The 21,528-nt window shown below is 43.5% G+C and overlaps 1 protein-coding gene and 1 non-coding gene across 2 annotated transcripts in view; both read left to right on the forward strand.

The window, feature by feature from the left end:
* Positions 1 to 21,302, forward strand: part of NIBAN1 (niban apoptosis regulator 1) — a 158,456-nt gene extending 137,154 nt beyond the window's left edge. Inside the window, exons 9-14 of the mRNA XM_032291160.1 lie at positions 3,651 to 3,838; positions 8,482 to 8,643; positions 10,785 to 10,895; positions 12,840 to 12,947; positions 16,590 to 16,701; positions 19,012 to 21,302. Of these exons, the coding sequence (XP_032147051.1) occupies positions 3,651 to 3,838; positions 8,482 to 8,643; positions 10,785 to 10,895; positions 12,840 to 12,947; positions 16,590 to 16,701; positions 19,012 to 20,129 (1,799 nt within the window). The 3' untranslated portion in view covers positions 20,130 to 21,302. The remainder of the gene's footprint in view (positions 1 to 3,650; positions 3,839 to 8,481; positions 8,644 to 10,784; positions 10,896 to 12,839; positions 12,948 to 16,589; positions 16,702 to 19,011) is intronic.
* On the forward strand, positions 635 to 696 carry LOC116560351. Its single transcript, XR_004272932.1, has one exon. It is a non-coding gene; the product is annotated as a U7 small nuclear RNA (small nuclear RNA).
* Positions 21,303 to 21,528: the final 226 nt, after the last annotated feature.

The raw sequence follows: 21,528 nt of genomic DNA on the forward strand, positions 1-21,528 counted from the left end.
ACTCATTCATTCATTAGAAACTATTCACTAAGTGCTTTCCAAGCCAGACAATGGAGTTTTAGCAGTGACCAAGGAACACCCTATTCCTATGCTCAGGAGGCTTGAGTGTCTGGGCTGTCTGCTTTGTGGATTATCCTCTGCAGTTCAGGCCCCCTTTCCACTGCAGCCCAGCTTGCTTCAGGGTTCTTAGCACAGGTCCTGCTGGGAGGAGGTTAGAGGAGGCCCAGCTCCAGCACAGGTGTGTGTGTCTGTTTATCTCTGTGTGTCTGTTTACGCCATCCTTTCCAAAGCCAGCTCTACATTAATTTCAGAGTATTTGATGTTTTCTACCATTCGAGTCTCTTATTCCTCCGTTTGCATAACTAATCTAGAGTTGGCTATATATTTAAAGACTCTGTACTACTTAAAACTGCCAATGCTCAACTCCTGTGGCAAAATTTGTTCCATCTGGACTAATTTGGGCCTAACCATAGCCATTCTCATGACTGAAATTAAATTGTCCTCCTTTGCCTAAATCTCTTTGGCTCTGGTGTAGCCACATATGATGGAAAAAGATTTTGCCTGGGATCAGTATTTATTTCCTAAAGGAAGCCATAAAAGGAAGTAATGATCAAGTCCTTTTTAAATGGAATATCAGTGTTACAGCTCTTTTAGAATTTGTCCAGCAGGCTTTCCAGTTTTTGCCAGAAAGCCCCCAAATAAATGAATAAATAAATAAATAAAATGAAATACCACTAACACATTTTAACCAGGCATCCTGTGCTCCACTTTAAAACAAGGAAGTGTACCTTAGGTTACATTAATAAAAGACTTTGGATTTCTTAAAAAAAAAAAAAAAAAAAAAACCTGGGGAGTATTAAATGGTAATCTCTCCCTTTCCTCCCATATGGCTCTTGGGAGTAAAGCCCCTGAACTTTAGTTCTGCTGCACAATTATTTATTCATTCAATAAGCGTTTATTCTATTTCTGCTGAGTACAATGGCTAGACTGATTCAAAGGAGACCATGTGATTGTACAAGGAGAGGAGGATACAAAGCATGTCACAGATGCTGAAACAGAAGGAAAAATGTGTTCCCACCAGAGGCAGGAACAAAGAGCACAGTGGTCCCAGTGTGAGCATCGAGCCCATTTCAACCTCAAGAAGTCTACGTGGGCCCCTCATAATGAGAGCACAGGTCTAGTGTTGGGGGCCTGGAAAAAATAACAACGCCAACAGGTACAATAAGAGCTAGCAGTTACTGAGTCCTTCCAAGGGGCCACTTCCAGAGTTGTAAGCACTTTTAATACAGTAAACTCACTTAATCCTCACCATAATTGCTTTTATGATCTCCATTTTACAGATGAAAATACTGAGGTAGAAATTCAGTAACTTGCTGAGATTCCAGAGCTAGTTGTGGGAGAGTCGGACTCCAAACCCACCTCACCTTTCAGGCATCATCACTCTGTTCAGCTCCTTCCTTCACTTCAGTAAGGCTTATCAATTAATGTGTCAAACACATATGCATCACAGCAGCATCTCTGCCTGCTTGAAAAATAGCAGCACAGCCAGGTGTGGTGACTCACGCCTGGAATCCCAGCACTTTGGGAGGCTGAGGCGGGCAGATCACCTGAGGTCAGGAGTTCGGGACCAGCCTGACCAACATGGAGAAACCCCATCTCTACTAAAAAAAATACAAAAAGTAGTCAGGTGTGGTGACTCATGCCTGTAATCCCAGCCACTCAGGAGGCTGAGGCACAAGAATCACTTGAACCTGGGAGGCAGAGGTTGCGGTGAGCCAAGATCACGCCATTGCACTTCAGCCTGGGCAACAAGAGCAAAACTCCGCCTCAAAAAAAAAAAAAAAAAAAAGAAAAGAAAGAAAAATAGCAGCACATACACAAATGGGATGTGGAACTTATCCAGCCCATAAGGAAACACCTGCAGACCACAGCTCAGGAAGCCGTGCAGGGGTTCCAGGAGGTTACAGTGAAATTTGAACTGGGCTTTGAAGAGAGGAATAGGATGTTTACGAGCAGAGGTAGAGGAAAGAAGGCAAGGTAAAGGAACATTGAATAAAGGTGCAGAGAGGGGACGGGAGCATACTCTGGTAAGTAGGGAGAGAGAGAGAGGGCAGAGAGGAACGTTCCCTCCCACGGCCCTCCTGTGCCCATCTCAGCCCCACCTAGCAGGTGAAATCTGCCAGCTACTGCTAGATGTTTATTGTCTATTCCTCATATTCAGCATTGTTCTGACATTTCAATTAGCTGCTTTTCAAATACTTCCTCTCTTTAAAGTTAATTAACTAATAATTAATTTATTCTCCTGACAAACAGTTTTATGCTTTAGTGTCAAGCAAGTAATTTTTAGAAGACTATTAGATGGTGTCATATTTGGATCATACAATTGAAAGGGTTTTTTCCTTAATAATGTTATGACCTGTGTAATATTTTACATCCCAAATATTTATAAGTGATTTGTAATATTCATAGGATTAGTCATCTCAGATTCTCAGAATAAGAGGCCATGATCTGGCCCTGCACAACTCTGTGAAATATTTCTGCCCGTTGAAATAAGAACGAGACCATTCATCTCACTGTAGGCAAATTGCCAAGAAGAACTTAAGAAAGATACTTGAATGGTAGCCCTGCTCCTGCAAATTAGGGTGTGACGTTTGTGGAATCAAACATCTCCAGGCCTCATTTTTTCCATCTGTAAAGTGGAAAGACTGGACATCAGCTCCATTTGTGCTTCTGTTCTTCGTTCTGTGATTCTATGGCAAGGCTCTGTGATGTGCCTGGATCCACAAAGCTAGCCATCCAGTCCGTGGAGCGAGCTCAGGCTTCTTCCAGCTCTGGCCTCCTTCACTCCATTGTGGCTTCTTGGCTGATCATAAGAATCACCTCTGCTCTGAAAGCAATGCAGGTTTCCATGTGTTACCTAGACTGGACCAGGAGCTTCACTGTGCTCTCCCTCTTCTAAATCAAAGAGCAGTACTTTCCTCTGGGGACTGGAATTACGGTGACATTTTTTCATTCCTCTTCATGATCAAAATGTACTCTACATTTGTGTCACTAAGCATGTCGTCTTGATCAGAAAACCTGTTGTGATTTTGTTTTGTCTTGTTTTAATCAGGAATGGGGCCAGGAGGCAGGGTGGCAAACTGAATGGAATTTGGTTCCATTGGCTCAAGAAAAGAATGTACTGGAGTTCTTAAAAAGAATTTTGGTGAGGAAAGGGGGATGGAATTATACTGAGCAATTAACTCCTAGAGAACCGAATTAAAACAGTAAATTGTGTTTTTAGAAGACAAACTGTGCATATTTAATGATGGTGATTGACAGTAGATAGGTGGATCACCAGCCTTTTCTTTTTTATATGAAGAGTTGGATGTTCAGAGGGACCAAGCAGAAAAATGCATCTTATCCCAGGGCAGAGGAAAGCTTGGGACGTGGATAGGTTTGTTCCAGTTCTCAGAAGGGTCCAGTGGTTTTCCTTTCTTGTGACCACGGGCACCAGGCTTGTTGTGCTAGTCTATCATGGCCACTTGAGCTTGCCTTGCTGTTAAATGGCTCCATGGGGAACCATTCAGCTCTGGTCTGGCTCCAGTGCCCACAAGCCCAGCTTTGCCCTATGTCACGTTTTTTTTTTTTAAATCTATTTCCTACCCCAGCAATGGTGGCTGAGCCAGCAGAGAAAAGCTGTGCAGAGAGTGTGCAGCCATTCCTGGCATCCATCCTGGAGGAGCTCATGGGACCAGTGAGCTCGGGATTCAGTGAAGTACGTGTACTCTTTGAAAAAGAAGTGGATGAACTCAGCCAGAACTTCCAGACCACCAAAGACAGTGTCCAGCTAAAGGAGGTAGGATACAAAGCTGGGGAGCTGGGTGTGAATGGTCTGCCTGGCTGTCTTTTCCATGAGGCTTCATCTGCCATTTCTCCCTCCCTTCCTCCCTTCCTTCCTTCTTTTTTTGCTTCCATTCTTCTGCCCTTCCCTCCATTTATCCAGCCTTTTTTCCATTCATTCAGACACCCGATTCATCCATCTATTCATCCATCCATCTACCTGATATTTTTATTGATGGTTTTCAAGTTAGAAAAATAATAACTTGTTTGTACGAGTGAAACAACACACTGAAATATATATAAAGGTAAACTTAATCACCATGACTGATACCCACTAATCCTACTCCAATCCAGACTCCTAGGCAATCCCTATTCCCACCTCCCTGAATTAACTAATAGAAATAGCTTGGTATATATTTTTCCCATAGTTTTTCTTTATTCGTGCAAGTATACATCCTCATTTATAGAACATTGTTGGTTTGTTTTCAAAAATACAGTCTCATGATAAGAGATCTGATTTTTTTTAAAAAAACTTCAGACAAATTAAATTTAAAGGAGTTTAACTGAGCAACAAACCATTCGAGAATCAGGCAGACCCCAGAATCACAGCAGATTCACAGAGACTCCAGGGGTGCCTCATGGTCAGAACAAGTTTATAGACAAAAAAGGTCATGTGACATACAGAAATTGGAAGTGAGGTACAGAAACAGTGAGATTGGTTACAGCTTGGCATTTGCCTTATTTGAACACAGTTTGAACATTCAGCAGTCTATGAGTGGTTGAAGTATGGCCGCTGGGATTGGCCAACACTCAGCTGTTATTACAGGCGCATACTACTAAGCTAGGTTTTCAATTTTGTCTGACTATTAAGCAAGGTTACAGTTCATCCACAAGGACTCAAATATAGAAGTACGGAATCCTTCTCAGGCCATATTTGGTTTTCGTTAGCAATTCCTTCTTTTCGGTCATTTTCTCAGTTTTGAGAGATTGACCAAAACCTTAGTCATTGAGTTTACTATCGCTACTGTAAATGTAATTATATGGTTTTGAAGCCTACTGGGAAACAGTAGAATAGTGGGTTTTGCAAGGAGGGAATAAGGACTAACTAGAGGGTACCTCCTTATGCCAGAATATCCTGTTTACAGGGGAAAAATAAAACCTGGTCTGTTCTGGGATCTATGTGTTTTCCTAAAGCCCTCGCTTGGTTATGTCACATTTAGCATGAGTGACTCCATTTTAGTTTGGTTTGTTGGGGCCTAGTGCATGAGCGTAGTCCAAAATAAGGGCCTCCCATTTAAAATTTTGTTTAAAAATAATTCTCCTTTTTTGCTCAGGTTCTCACTTAGGTGAGAGTATGACCCAAACTCAGGGCCTTAGCGCCATTCCCAGTTACCATCATTTTGGGTTTCCAGTCTCAGCATGTCATTCATATAGGTTACAGAGTCCTCACAGTCACATGTTTGTTTCAGCTTTTGTCATTTCAGTTGAAGAGGGACCATTTGAGGCTCTAGAGATGGCTGCATGCAAACATTTAAAACCTTTGAAAGAATACAGTGCACCAGAAAGACTATTATTATGACTATTGGGAGGATAATACCAAGAATTTGGAGTATGCTCCTTACCTAGGGTCCCCATAAACCAAACCACCTAAAATTAAGTAGATTAAAGAATGAGTTAGATGAAGAGTCTACTCACTTGACTGAGTGGTCTTTTCATTAATTCTCTACAACTGAATTTTTATAATCTACATTTGATGTATTTCTCCATAGGCCACAAGTGTCAGCAGCTGCACAGGTACTTTTCTATTTAGACAATTTTATTATTTAGCAAAACTTTCACAAGAGAATTTAAAGTCTGTTGTGTAATGATAGCCTTTAAAGTAGAATTTGCTGTAGGGCCTATTATGAGGGAGACATTTCTAACTATTGCCTCTTTTATTGTAAACCATGGAAAAAGGACCTAACAAATGATGTCCTTCTAGAAGAGTGAAGGCCTCCGGGCCACGTTCTGTCTAATCCGTGATGCAGGTTAAGAGAAGCTTTGACTGATTATGAGGCAACATATATAACACTGAAGTTTCTCACCTACATAGGCCTTCATCTTTTATCTATGAACGTATAAGGTTATTCATGTATTCGGCTGGCTGCAAAATCCTTCACAAATAAAAGTATACCCTATAAGTGCACATTGTAGACCCCCTTTTCATTTATATTATTCATAGAAGCATACACAAAAAAAATATTCAAAGATCAGAGTCTTATGATAGCAGAAGTCTCGGGAATCACATGCTCTTGGGAAAAGCTGTTCACATCAAGAATGTCATCTTCTTCTGGGGAGAAATTTCCCTGGTTAATTTAGCTTAAGGGGTCTAATAGGTGTACAGTTCCAGGAGTGTGGAGGGGCCCTTCTCAGTTGTGAGATTATGAACCCAAGGTTCACGGCTCCAAAGTTTTGCTGTAGTGTGGAGGGCAAGGACAGTCTTTCTCTGATGTTTTCAGAAGATCTAATCTCCAGATACTAGATTATGAAGGGATTGTCCTCAGTGAACCATAAAAAGCTTTCTTTACCTGGTGAAAATACATTGTAGCATAATAAAAATCTACTGTTATAATATCAGCCCTCTAGCATGGGAAAACTTTTATAAAACCAGAAAACATGCATTGAAAATGACAACTGAATAAAATCCCTTTGTAAATGTTTAAATGGCCCATCAGGTAGCCAAATGTACCTGAAGTTGTTATTGTTTTCCTACGAATATGGAACCAAACATTGGTTCTAAACTATTTCCACAATTTATAAGTCACCAAATCAGTATATTCAATTTGGATAATTTTATCTTTTCCATGGTGAGTCATTTTTTGTTATTAAACAAAAGCTTAAGGACTCAGGAAGGACAAGGCAGCTATCCTGGTTCTTCATGAGTCTGTGCTTAACATAAGAGGACTTACATCCTCTTGAATACCAGTTGTTTCTCCAATCTAGGTGCACGGCACTGATGACTAATGGGTTATCATGGGTAATTTGACTTAGACCATGGAGTTCACTCAAATTGTATATGTAAACAATTTTAGCATTGATCAATTTAGCATGATAATCTAAAGCTTGGTTTTAAAAGGTTTGGTAAATACCACAGGTTTAAAACATTGAATATTACAAAATAGAATCTTAGGTTAACATAAGTCATTCATTTAGCCAAAATGATAAACATTTTTAAAAGGATGAAACATTATTCTGATAGAAAGGAGACCAGTTTTTTAAACAAGATCCAGTGACGTTAGCATAAGTCCAACCAAGAGAAAGTACTGCTAGGTGGTTACAAAGTCAAGCTCCCAAGGACATAAAATAAGATGGAGATAAACAGTGATTTTTACTGTTCATTCAACTGTTTTCACAGAGAGAGAGAAGCCAGAAATCTGACTGTTAAGAAATTCTTACCTTTTGGCCAGCATGCCAGGCTTCTGGGTTTCCTTTCCCTGAGTGGCCCTAGTGACCCAGCTTGCTGCGCCATTGTGCTGGGGGCCAAGCTGCATTGTAAAGAAAAATTAATTTTTTCATTCTGGCCAGAGCAAAATTCGTGTTATAAAACATAGACATTAGCCACTCTGCTTAGCACCCAATATCCAACTGGCAAGGCTTAAATTTGCCCTCCGATGGCTCCACTCATCTTTAATCAAACCTCCTACTGGGAGTTTCAATACGCGGTCTCTGGGCAAGATGGTTGCCCTGAGTAACGGAAAAGATAGGAAAAGAAGAAAAAGGAAAGTGTGACCTGAGGCACAGCCGGACAGTGCATCCTATGTTATTCATATGCACCCTGCCTCATCCCCCAGTTCTCTCTGGAGCCTCCATTTTCAGAACCTTTCTTTCTGCCTCCTTCTACCCCACCCATTCCACTGTTTATTTGAAACCTCCAGTATTCCCTTTAAAAAATGATTTTAAAATAAGTTTGGAAAACAGAATGCATTCTGTTGCGACAGCATCTGTTGATAGCACTTTAGGGCTTTAGCAGATGTCTGATCCTGGAAGCGCAATGACCTCATCAATTGAGTGCAAACTAGAGTAGAAGGGACCCCAGTTTTTCAAACTGGATCCTTCTCCCAGGTCAGGCCTCTACCTATCCACTTCCCGTCCACTAGCACCTGAAGCAACCTGTAGCAGAGGGAAGCCCTGTGGGCCCTGGCAGAGCCTCACAGAACTGTGGCGAACTCTGGCTTCCCTTCCAAAGTCCAAGAGTCCAGGGAGCATCCCAAACCTCACTGGGGTTTTTTAAGAGGAGTGTTACTCATTAAAGAAGGTTTTGGAAGCCTGGGAGCCCAGCAGCAACCATGTGTCAGAGCCTGCCTGCTTGGTTCTTAAGCTCTGGAAGTGGGAGCTTAGAGTCTATCAACAGCTTACAAAGACTGGAGTCCCCCTGGGTGCTCCCCTGGGTCTTCCTATCATCCAGCTGGTGTTTCTGCTGGTTTCTGTCCTAGCATTACAGCTGCCCTAGGAACCGGAGGAAAATAAGACAATTGAAGGTGTCACAGATGTAGGGATCCGAGTAGTGATTCACTTTAACAACGTGCATTTGATTGTTTAGAATGTATGTAATATGCAATATGCATGCAATACTACTTCTAAATCTGAGGGTGTTTAATGTTTCCTTTCACCAAAATGCAGCATCTAGACCAGCTTATGAATCTTCCGCTGCATTCCGTAAAGATGGAACCTTGTTATACTAAAGTAAACCTGCTTCACGAGCACCTGCAGGATCTCAAGAGCCGCTTCAGATTCCCCCACGTTGATCTGGTGGTTCAGAGGACACAGAACTACATGCAGGAGGTAAGTGTGGCCGGGGCATCCGTGGGGATGAGGGCAGAGAGAGAGCAGAGAAATGGGTGCTGGCCAGTGAGACCGGCTGCTAGTGTAGCTCAGGGAAATATATCCCATCTCTTTAGCTGTCATGTTGAGGGAGGGCAGGTTCTGTCCTCCACTGCCTTCATCTTCCTTCCATGTGGATGAACATCATAGAGAAGACAGAGCTTAGAAAAATAAAGTAGCATTAATTGATAGCTACTTGATTTGTCACAGCAGTGCTTTAACCTGGGCTCATATTGGAATCACCTGAGGGAAATACTGATGTCTAAGCTCCATCCCCAGTGATTCTGGTTCTATACATACCATATATATATATGAGTACTTTGCTCTATACATACATACGGTGTGTGTGTGTGTGTGTGTGTGTGTGTGTGTGTGTGCATGTGTGGGTGTGTACTTTGTTACTGTTGAGACGGTGTCTCACTCTGTCACCCAGGCTGGAGTGCAGTGGTGTGATCTTGGCTCACTGCAACCTTTGCCTCCTAGGTTCAAGTGATTGTCCTACCTCAGCCTCCCCAGTAGCTGGAACTACAGGCATGTGCCACCACACCCGGCTAATTTTTGTATTTTTAATAGAGATGGGGTTTCACTGTGTTGACCAGGCTGATCTCAAACTCCTTACCTCAAGCGATCTTACTGCCTCAGCCTCCCAAAGTGCTAGGATTATAGGCATGAGCCACCGTGGCCAGCCTATATGGCTACTTTTTGATAGAACTTCCCTACCCTGATTCCTGCTGCTTCTAATATGCAGCCCGGAATGAGAACCACTGGCTTAAATTAATTCCCTGACGTAATTAACAGTAAACCAATCAATCAAACAATCAGTGACAGCTTCATATCTGAATTTCTTGTGTCTACCTGACAGGTTTCTTTTTTTTTTTTTCCATAAGGAACTTTTTCCCCAGGAACAGGAATGAATACCACAAACTCCTTCCACATTATGGTGTTTCCTAAATGAACAAGGGTGTGGTCATGAAAGCTCTAAAGTACACCATGCCATTTCACACAGATACTCTAACCAGAGCTTACTGTGGGCCGGACATGTACCAGATCCCACTTCAGGGACCTTGAGTGAGACATGTTCTTAAATAAATTCACTACAGTGTTGAAAGTGTGATAAAGGTATATATTGTGGCCAGGCGCAGTGGCTCATGCTTGTAATCCCAGCATTTTGGGAGGCCGAGGAGGGTGGATCACATGAAGTCAGGAGTTTAAGACCAGCCTGGACAGGGTGGCGAAACCCTATGTCTACCAAACATACAAAAAAATTAGCCAGGCATGGTAGTGTGTGCCTGTAGTCCCAGCTACTCGGAGGCTGAGGCTAAAGATTCGCTTGAACCCTGGAGGCAGAGGTTGCAGTGAACCAGGACTATGCCACTTCACTCCAGCCTGGGCAACAAAGCAAGACTGTGTCTCAAAAAAAAAAAAAAAAAAGTATATATTGGATGCTTTGAGATCTCAGGCTTGGGGAAGAAAGGAATATTATTTTCATAAAAGTTATAGGCAGGATTAATGATACATTTTATCTAACCCTTGAGTTGTAAGGGATTAAAGAGGAACAAGGAACAAAATTGGGCAACAGTTTAGCAGAAGTCTCTTTCGCAATACTGGACCCTGGTGACGGGAACACAGGCAGAGGTGCCGAGAATAAGATACCTGAACTAATTCTGCTTTCTGACCCATGAGTGTGTCAGCCACTGTCCCCAGCCATCCCTGACCTGCCCCCCTTCCCAGCCCTGCAGAGAGAGGAGATGTGCTACAGAGTGGTTACATCCACTTAAAAGTGGAGGTGCAGCCAAAAACCAGTTGAAGAAGGCTCCCGCCTCATCCCTTAATCAGTGGCTGCAGGTATCAAAGAACAGAAGTGCCCACGGAGATGACAGAATGCTTGTTCAGTTCCGTGGTTTTGGGTTTTCCAACTTCTTCCTGCTCCCACTGTGGCCGTGTAACTTTTTGTTTCACAGCCCTGGTGGCGGGGTGATGTTGCCCTGGGTCACCTCCGGAGGAGCCGCCGAGAGGACTCCTCTGTGATGGCCCCTGCTCTCCAGGTCCACGTAGCCAGGCCTCTGACTGCTGTCTGTTTCTGTGTCCCTTCTGGTTTCTAGCTAATGGAGAATGCAGTGTTCACTTTCGAGCAGCTGCTTTCCCCGCATCTCCAAGGAGAGGCCTCCAAAACTGCAGTTGCCATTGAGAAGGTTAAGCTCCGAGTCTTAAAGGTAAAACCATTATCTTGTTTGTGGGAAGCATAAAATGAGAATGTGTTTCTCTCGTTTCTTTTCTCTTGTTTCCCCTGTTTCTTTTGTGAAGTGGAAAATACCATGTTCTCTCCTTTGCTCTAATCCTTCCCCACCCCTTCCTCTCCGAAGTCCAGCGACTGTCAATCCGCTGGTTTCTCCAGTATGACTTCCGTGCATCTTCTGCCATCTAGTGGCCTCTGCTGGTCCCCAGCTTCATTACCCACAGCTAGAGGCCTGCCATCCCAGCCTTCATAGAGATCGAACTTGACAAACATTTATTGGCTGTCCACTATAAGCCTTGTGTGGGATGTAAAAATAGGCGAGGCACAGCCGCTTTCTTCAAAGAGGTTGCAGTATAGTAAAATCCATTAAACTGGCAAATATTTTATTGATTTTGAAAAATCAAAACCTCATAGTAAAGGAAATACTCCAAGGAAAAGAAACCTACCATATGAAATTGTTTTAAATGTACTTCAACATGAGTGTATATTAAAATAGTTTTATTAATAGCAACTTGCACATATATGTTATATTTTAAAGGCTTTTACTTGATCCCCACAAGAACTTGTGCATTGATTAGAATATGCCCCCATTGTACAGATGAGGAACTGATTCTGTAAAAGTTAATGTGAGTTAATTAAGCTCAACAGGCTGGTTAATGGTGAGTTTAAGGATAAACTATCATACACCTGGTCCACTAATTGTTTTTTGCTGCTACCTAGCTCCCCCAAACAGTGCCCTGGAACAGAAGATCAAAGTCCCACAGAGCCCTGGGGTGGCCTCTGAATGTCGGACTTGATCTTGATGCCTCACAGGCAAGAGGAAACTCTAGCAACCAAATCATTGATACTAAAAGTAATACTGATCATGGTAACACACATAGTAATGAACTTGTAATGGAGCTGAAAGAAAAGATAGTATCAGTGTCACGTGCTTTAAGCATATAGAAAGAAGGGAAGAAAAAACCTAGAAAGTTGTTCAAATATTAGGTCCTCGGGTTCGCAAGAGATTGTGAGTGCATTTAGTTCAACTTCATATTCAGTGTTCAGCAGGTTCCCACGATGGGTAGTCCCACTAGTGCTCGGACACCTGCACTGTCAGGAAGATGTCTACCTCTCAGGATAGCCCATTTTAGTTCTTGACAGCAAGAACATGCTCTCTTATGTTAGACCAAAGTTCTTACCACTGGTCATTCCAGTTCTACTCATTTTGTTCATAGCCTTCTTCCACGTGGCAACCTTTGGTTGTTTGAATAGAGTTATAATTTACCCTAAGTTATTATCTCCAAAATAAACACCGTCATCTCTTTGACCGCTCTTCACTTGGCCTGACCATTCTTCTCACTGCCTGTGATGATGCTCTGATTTATCTGTGATCCCCTTGAAGTGACATCTAAACTTAAATCCTGGTTTCCATGTTGGGATGTCCATTGCAGAACAGAGAGAATCATCTTTCCTGTTCTGGATACTGAACTTCTTTGGCTAACATGTCACAGTATTAATGGAGACACTAGCCAGGCCTTCTCCTCCTTTGTGGAATCATTATAACCCACTGACCCTGCTTGGAGGATGTGGAGTAATAGATGACCCTGGTTTCCATGAACCTACCTGGGACAGGAGCAATAACAAACTCACCCCCAGTTCTATCACCAACTTCTTTATCATGCAGAAGCCACCACTCTGTTTTGATCTTGCCTCAGTTTCTATACCTGTAAAAGGTAAGAGTGAGGTGGGTCATTATCAGTTACAACCTGTACCTGCAGTGTGAGGGAATTACACGGAAAGATCTCTGAGGCTTTGGACGTACAAGAGTTATCAGACATTAGTGGGAAAAGAGAGGTAAAGTGGGTGGCTGAGTTTTTTGTTTAAGCATAAGTCAACAGATTGTAATGTTACTATTTAACATGTGTTTCTGTATTGACAGCAATATGATTATGACAGCAGCACCATCCGGAAGAAGATATTTCAAGAGGCACTAGTTCAAATCACGCTTCCCACTGTGCAGAAGGCCCTGGCGTCCACATGCAAACCAGTAAGAGGATGAGTTACCCTAAAGACCTTGCTCTTCTTGTCTCTGAAGTTCAAACAAGTTCGAATAGACCAGGGAGGGGTTGGCAGACATTTTTGTAAATAGTCAGATAGTAAATATTTGAAGCTTCATGGACTACACTATTTCTGTTGTAGCTATTCAGCTCTGCTGTTGTAGTGCATAAACAGCCATTGACTACGTATAAACAGACTTTATTTGCAAAAACAAGATGCTAGCCAGACATGTTGACCCCTGGACTAGACAAAATCTCAAAGGACAGTGATCTGAATTTGAGCCAAACTAGGAGTTGACATAGAATATCTAAGGATACCAGGTGTTCCTCATTATAGTATGACTCATGGGTCCAACATGTCCTCTGAAACTTGACCACTGCCTCCAGAAAAGATCTCAGCTAACATGATTACAGAAGGATATTTGTTCTATTAAATCCAGTAATATTGCTTAATGAAATAAGTGAAACCATTTAAAACCTCTACAAACATTGAGTATCCAGTGAGAGCCATGATTACAAGGGTGTGACTTCATCTGCAGAGCAGAGCAGTGGGCCAGCAGAGACTGAAAACAGCTTCAGGAGGTGGTGTTATTTATACCCTCACTGTACAGACGAGGAAACCTGAGTGGTTGAGCCACTGAGCAAAGGTCACAGACCTGGTGGCCACCAGAGCATGAACCCAGTTCACACTTACCTGTAATGTGATAGGCACTCAGGAAATGGTATCAAGTGCTACTACCCCTATTATTATCACTACTTCTGCATTTTAAGAATGATCTATTAACCTGGAGCAAGGCTTGCCCCCTCTTGGAGCAAATGATAAAGAGGTTTTTGGAATTTAAAAGGGGCATTTTGGCAGCTTGGAGAGTCTCCAAGCACTGGAACATTAAAAGCCTTTGCCTGAGTTATTTTACTCCAGACATTTCTTTGGTCATCTTCATAGTTGGTAAATGCTGTTTTTCTTCAGATCATCATCAGCATACTAGATGTATTTGGCATTTATTTCTGGGGCATATTTCTTTAATAGGAAAGGATTTGATTAAGCCAAGGGATTGACCCTTGGCCTTACATGACAGAACAGTTCAGCAGCCCAAATGATGATGGTGTCCACTGCTAGATGGGTTTGTACACAGATGTTCTGCTTAGGATTTTTTTTTTCAATCCCAAAAGCAGTTTGGGGGCCTCAGAGCCACCTCCTCTCAGGAGAAAGGTAAGGAAAGTTCTCCTTCTCATCTGCTCCCATCTTTCCAAGCATCAGCAGGGTGTGCTCTACCCAATCTGTAAGAGGCTCTTGTAATTTTTTAATCAGGAGGCATCGATTTCAAAAGAGCTTGTGACACAGAGTTTTTGGTAATGGAGGCTATTATATTGGCATCACGAGCTTTTTAAAAATCTGGATTTACAGAATAGATGAATGAGAGGATTATCTGCTTCATAGAAGGAGTCTTTATTTTACTAAAGTACATTCCCCTTGGTTCTATAAGCAGCAGCTTCCTAGATCTGTGGTACCCACCCTTATCCCTAGCTCTTTATCAGAATTGTCTGGGAACTGTGAAAATATGATTCTGACTCCCCAACACCTACTTCAGGGATACCAATTTAATTGGCCCAGGGAACTGAACCTATGGCCCTGTCCAATCAATTCAATATAGAAGATCTGTTTTGTAGAGTTGATCATTTCACAACAGTATAAATGTCCATAGAAAGCACCCCTTCCCATGGAATTATTTAGCTGGTTGAAATTTTAAAGGTCTATTGCTTATTGAGTCAGCAAGTATGTATTAGATTTGCATCACATGTGATCCAGGCATTGTGCCAGTCCAGCATCCCTGCAGTCCTGGAGTTCCTGGTGGAGAACAAGAGACAGACAAACAGGATGCCATGTGAGGAACACAGCAGTTGCCTCAAGGAAAATGCCAAACTCTGCTTATGCAGCCAGGAAGGACTTCCAGAGTCATGCTTTCACCCAGTCCTGAGGGATGAATGACAATCAGGGGAACAGGAATGGGAGACCACGTGGAAGGATGAAGGGGTGTTGCCGGCGTGAGTCTGTGCCTCTTATGTAGTAGAGGAAGACACAGAGGCACTGATCAGTGATGTGGCTCACCCAGGTCCCATAGCTAGTCCAGGGCAGTGTCCAGTCTCCTGGGCAGTGCTCTTTCCAAATCTGTGCAACAGTCCTACCTCTAGACCCTCTAGGGAGTCATTGAAGCTCATTTCTCTCTAATCCTTTGCCTTTCTTCTTGGTTGGGTATAAAGGAATCCATTATTACCCACTGTGATCTGGGCTACAGTGCCCCAAAGTCCTAGCACTGGGAGTTGTCTGAGGTGGTACTTCTGATCACCTGCTATAAATCCTGTCCTTCCAGGCACGGGACCACAAATCCCGTGGCTAAGTTCCTGATTCTCTAAGAGCCACATGTGGGAAGCCTTCCCCCAGCACCGTGAGGCACAAGGATTACTGAGTAAATCACTGGGATATGATTTGGTACATTTTGATCCCTGCCCTATCCTCATGCTGATAAAAGGCAAGCCATGTGGAAGCCCATGGAAAGGAGGGAAGGTTAAGAGATGCACTGTGCCTGGGCTATCCTAGAAGGAATCAATGAGTGTCGGGGAAGGGAGAACGTTTCTGAAGAGCACTTGACTAGAGATTCTCCCAACTCCTAAAGTGGCCCCATTCTAATAAAGTTAAGCATGTATCTACCCTGTGACCCAACAACTTCGTTTTTAGGTATATGCCCAACATAAACAAGCCCTTAAATCCACAAAAAAATGTGTACAAGAATGTTCACAGCAATTATATTTATGGTTGAAAATCGAAAAAATTTCTTACTTTTCATCAACATGAGTGCGGATGAACAATTTTTGTCTATTCATATAATGAATACTACTTAACAATAAAAAGAAACTAGCTACTGATAGACGTAGCAACATGGATGAATCTCAAAAACAAATGCAAAATAATTATAATTTCATTTCTATAAAGTTCAAGAACAAGCAAAAATAAACCTACCATGATAGGTTTAAGATCAGTGTTCATATCTTGGGGGATGCAGACTGGAAAGGGGTATGGGGGACCTTTGGGGGTGATGGAAACATTCTCCTTCTTGATCTGGGTTATGGTTATATAAGTATATTTACATATTTAAAACCACTGAGCTGTACTTATCTGTACATTTTACTGTCTATAACATTCCTTGGTAAAGTGCTGTTGGCATTTTAAAAAAAGGAATAAGGAAACATCTTGGTGATCAGGGAAAAAAGGAGGCTCCAAACCTACTAATGAGGCCTTGAGATGATAAAAAGTCAGTGCTGTCTTTCTGCATGAAGAGCATAAAATGCATGGCCAGTACAAGGAAAGCACCAGAGGCTGAGTGAACTCCACACCTTATCATCGACAGTAACAGGAGATGTGTCGAGGTCATGCGTGGTGCCTAGACAGTGAATTGAATTAAAGGGAACCCAATAAAATATTGATAAATTGAGTAATTTTCCCACGAGCCAACATTTTTCTCCTCCCACACCCTCCAAGAAGGGAATCATGAGTGGGAATTGTCCTTTCTGTATCTCCTCTAAGAACAGGCATCTCATGTCTTTTCATCTTTATCTTCTTATCTCTTCCTCTCCAGGAGCTTCAGAAATATGAGCAGTTCATCTTTGCAGATCATACCAATATGATCCACGTTGAAAATGTCTATGAGGAGATTTTACATCAGATCCTGCTTGATGAAACTCTGAAAGGTAAGGAAGGCTACCTGGTGCTGCAGGGACTCTCCATAGAGGGGAGCACCCCTGAAATGGGACTCTGTAAGGCCAGTCAGGGAGGAAAAGAGAAGAGGAAGTGGACATTGGTGAGGTGGGGAGACAATGAGGAGAGAGAAGGAAAGAAGGAAGGATACTAATCTCGATTGAGTGTTACTATTAAGCACATACTAAGCTAGCTCTTTAGATATTATTTTCCCTTTTTAATACAAAAATATGAACACTATGAGATGGGAATTTTAAGTTTCATTTTACCGATGAGGAAGTTGAGGCTAAGTGAGATTAAACCTCGAGTCTCTCATGAAGAGCTGTCTTCCTCTTGCTGTTCCAGACAGAACAAAGGAAAAAGGGCCCTTCTTAGGCACGGGCTTCTAACTGCCCCTGCTCCCCACCCATGAAAGCTGAGAAGAGGCAATTCCAGCAGCAAGGCTTATTTATGGCTCTCTCAGCACATTCCCAGCCTCCACGCAGCCAGACAGAAGAAGGCGCAGGATGATGATGCAGTGCCGTGCAAGTCTTGGTAGGGCTCTGGCACCCAATATCCTCAGGAATCATGCCTTACCTGGGATTGGATTGTGTATAGGAAAACTGTTAAAAAACATGCTGGAGAGGTCCAGGTATGGTGGCTCACACCTATAATCCCAGCACTCTGGGAGGTCGAGGTGGGCAGATCACTTGAGGTCAGGAGTTTTAGGCCAGCCTGGCCAACATAGTGAAACCTCGTCTCTACTAAAAATATTTAAAAATTAGCTGGGTGTGGTGATGCATGCCTGTAATCCCAGCTACTCCAGAGGCTGAGGTAGGAGAATTGCTTGAACCCAGGAGGCAGAGGTTGCAGTGAGCTGAGATGGTGCCACTGCGCTCCATCCTGGGTGACAGAGTGAGATTCGGTCAAATGAACAAACAAATGTTGGAGAGGGCTACCATCAAACCATGGGCCAGAAACATATCTGGTCTCCTTTGGGAAGGTCTGCATATCACAAAAGACCTTCCTCATTGAAAACTGGCCAAGCACAAGCCCTAGGATCCAGTAGTTAATTCCAGGGGATCCAATGAGACCAGGAATAGAAGGTGTCAGCACAGTGTCTGCACAAAGGAAGGGCTCGGTCAAGGCTACTGCCAGTCCACCATGGGCGCCTTTGGGTGAATTAGAAAAGGACTCCTTTCCTCCACTTTATTGCTCTCTGTTAGGAAATCGTCACAATATATTGATTTTGTTGGAGAAGGAACCTCTACAGCTAACTGCTGAAAAATTACGCTGAATACACAAATCTCTACTGCCTTTGATATGAATGGCATCCTGGGATGTGATATTGTTGGGCACTACGGTCCCTGCACAGCCATAAATAGGAGGGCTGTGGTCAAAAATGTCACCTGTTGTTGTTGTTATTGGATTTGCCCCTCTCGAGGCCTTTGAACCTGAGCTAGCTGCACGTGCGTCTTCATTTTGGCCGTCTCCTCTGCATGTGCAGTACCAAGTACCTATTACACATTCAGGACTGCACTGCAAGGTAAGGCAGAGAAGTGTAAGGCCTGCCCCTGCCCTAGAGGAATTCGGTCCGGGTGGACAAACTGGAACCACCCATATTAGCAGCTAATAAAATGTGCTGGGGCCTCCCAGAGGGATACAGGTGATACTATTGTAGACCCCGTGTGTCTTGAAAACAGAGGCTACAATTTATTCATCTCTGGATTCCCAGGGCCTGTCCCATGTTAGATGCCCTGCAAATGTTTGCTGTTTAAATAAGTGAATGAATGAATGCTACAGAGGCTCAGAGCTTGGAAAGAGTTTACAGTCTTTGAGGCCGGGCGCTATGGCTCACACCTGTAATCCCAGGACTTTGGGAGGCCAAAGGTGGGCGGATCACCTGAGGTCAGGAGTTTGAGACCAGCCTGGCCAACATGGTGAAACCTCGTCTCTATTAAAAATACAAAAAAATTAGCCAGACGTGGTGGCACGCACCTGTCATCCCTGCTACTCTGAAGGCTGAGGCTGGAGAATCTCTTGAACCTGACAGGCAGAGGTTGCAGTGAGCCGAGAATGCGCCATTGTACTCCAGCCTGGGTGGCTGAGCAAGACTCTGTCTCAAAAAAATAATAAAAAAAAAGAGTTTACAGTCTTCGGTCATCACGGAAAGGCTCCCTGATGTAAGCTGGGTCTTGAAATGGAGAAATTTGTATAGCCAGAGAGGCTGAGAGGGGACTACTTTGGCTTCTCAATATAATCAGAAAATCCAGGTGACCAAGGGAGAGTGTTAATGTCATGTTTTGTTTTCTGATATCGCTCAGTGATAAAGGAAGCTGCTATCCTGAAGAAACACAACTTATTTGAAGACAACATGGCCTTGCCCAGTGAAAGTGTGTCCAGCTTAACAGATCTAAAGCCCCTCACAGGGTCAAACCAGGCCAGCCCTGCCAGGAGAGCTTCTGCCATTCTGCCAGGAGTTCTGGGTAGTGAGACCCTCAGTAACGAAGTATTCCAAGAGTCAGAGGAAGAGAAGCAGGCTGAGGTCCCTAGCTCATTGGCCAAAGGAGAAAGCCTTTCTCGCCCTGGGCCCAGCCCACCCCCGGGTGGGACTGAGCAGGTGATTATTTCAAGAGTGGATGAGCCCGTGGTGAATCCTGTGGGAGCAGAGGAAATGGCAGGACTCCCGGGCACATGCTCATCAGAGCTGGAGTATGGCGGGACCCTTGAGGATGATGAACCCATCCAGGAAGAGCCAGAACCCATCGCTGCCTCAGGTTCCTTGAAGGAGCTCAGAAAGTTGCTGACGGTGTCCGTGGAAGTACCAGTGGATTCTGCTCCAGCGATAGAAAAAGATACAAATGGGGAGAGCCTTGCTCCCCAAGAAAATGAAGAAGAAGAGGAAAAAGAAGCCAGTCAGGCAGCTGCCACCCATCTGGACAACTGTGAAGAAAGTGAAGTCAGTGACAGGGAGGCCCAAACTCCCCTTCCCGAGGCCCGTAGGGAGGAGTTGGGGGGATTTCCAGAGGCAGGCAGCCCTTCCTCTCAGCCAGCCAGTGGAGGGTTCACTGAGGAGCCCTCGGAGCCCGTGGAGGGGGCGCTCCCAGGAGAGGCCTGCACACTCGCTGCCCATGATGGAAGAGGGGGCAAGGGCACCGAGGAAGGGGAGGATTCGCAGCAAGAGGGCTGCACTTTAGCTTCTGACCCCATCTGCCTCAGGGAGAGTCAGATTTCTGAGGAACAAGAAGAGATGGGAGGGCAAAGCAGCACAGCCCAGGCCGCGGCCGGGGTGAATGCAGAGATGAAGGTAGCCCGAGTTCATGAGTGCCAGTGGGTGGTGGAGGATGCTCCCAACACAGATGTCCTGCTGTCACACAAAGATGATGTGACGGAGAGAGAAGGTGGCCAGGAGAGTTCCCCAGAGCTGCCCTCAGAGGAGTGAAAGGGACCATTTGGCTAAAGTCTTTCTCTGAACAAAGCCAAAGGGTTACGGGGGGTATTTTTAGGGGGTTGCATGTGAGCTGTTACCAAAAAATGTTTAAGTATTTTCTTCATTTGAATAATAAAACCAGAGGAAATGCACACAGGGCATGAGCAACTGAAGCAAACCTCTGTGGAACTGAATTGTTCTACCATGAACTTTTCCTTTAGTATTTTAATAAGAATTACAGGGGCGATGGCGTACTTGGGCAAGAGGGAGCTCAGGATGTCTGAGGTGGGAACAGTATTGCAGGGAAGACTGAGAAAACAGTAGGTTCACAGTTTTGAATATACTCTGCACTTTTCAGTGGAGCAATCTTCTTATGCACTTTAAAGCTTTTTAATTTTGTTTGAGAATGCAAATGTGTTCTCTAAGTCTAGCTTTACTGTCTACTATGCCTGCTTCACCATCTCTTAAGGACTCAACGTTTGTCCACAGTCAGGCTGCAAGAAAGGGTAGGTCATGAACAGCCACCCCTGCTGGGTGGAGCCCCACAGAGCCAATCATGCCCAATAGAATCAAGAGAAGCTGAGCAGAAATGGAGGGAGGAAGGTGTGATGGTGTACGGGACTGTCTGGGCCTGTTCCTCATCCTGCTATCGATTTCTTATTAATTAATCTTGATGATTCTTATTAATTAATCACATTTTCAGGAAATTCAGGTGAGGCAAGAAAATTTTATTAGCCTGGGTAAGCCTGAAAGCATTCCAAATTAGGCTTAGACTGTGCAAAGGCCTTAGCTAAATTATCGAGCTTAACGCCTATCAAGTAAACAAACATTGTTTGAACAGTTACTGCATGCCACGCATGGTGTTGGGCTTAGTAATAAAAGAAAAGATAAGGTGCTTGTTCTAGCATAAATTAAAAGGTCCAAGGGAATTTAATCTAGAAGAAAACATGTGCCAATTTTCAAACTATGACAGCTTTTTTCTCCTCTTTTTCCATTCAAACAGTCCTGGTTCATTCCCAGAAGGGCACAAAATGAATGAATGAATAAATAAATGAATAAAGACAAAAGCCAAGGTATATGCCCTCAAGTTCCAAAGATGTTACCAAAAGCTGAAATCATTTATTTGATCATTCAGCAAGCTAATTGAGTCTCTGTTATATACCAAGCACTGGGGATACCATGGTGTAAGTTCCTCCTAGAACTTACATTTTAATGAAAATAGACAAAACACATCTTCTGTAACCATTAATGTTGAAAATGGAAGAGACTTACTTCCAAAAGATTAAAAGGAGTTGTTCTCTTCTCCTTCAGAAAAATACCAGCTTGTTTCCTAAAAACTCCAGTCCCTGGTGTTACATCTTGGTTTTCCTCCCCCAGTTGTTTTTTTTTTTTTTTTGAGATGGAGTCTCAC

This window comes from Sapajus apella, unplaced genomic scaffold (genome assembly GCF_009761245.1).
Source record: "Sapajus apella isolate SASKATOON/1434 unplaced genomic scaffold, GSC_monkey_1.0 scaffold25, whole genome shotgun sequence".
In the NCBI taxonomy this organism is placed as follows: domain Eukaryota; kingdom Metazoa; phylum Chordata; class Mammalia; order Primates; family Cebidae; genus Sapajus; species Sapajus apella.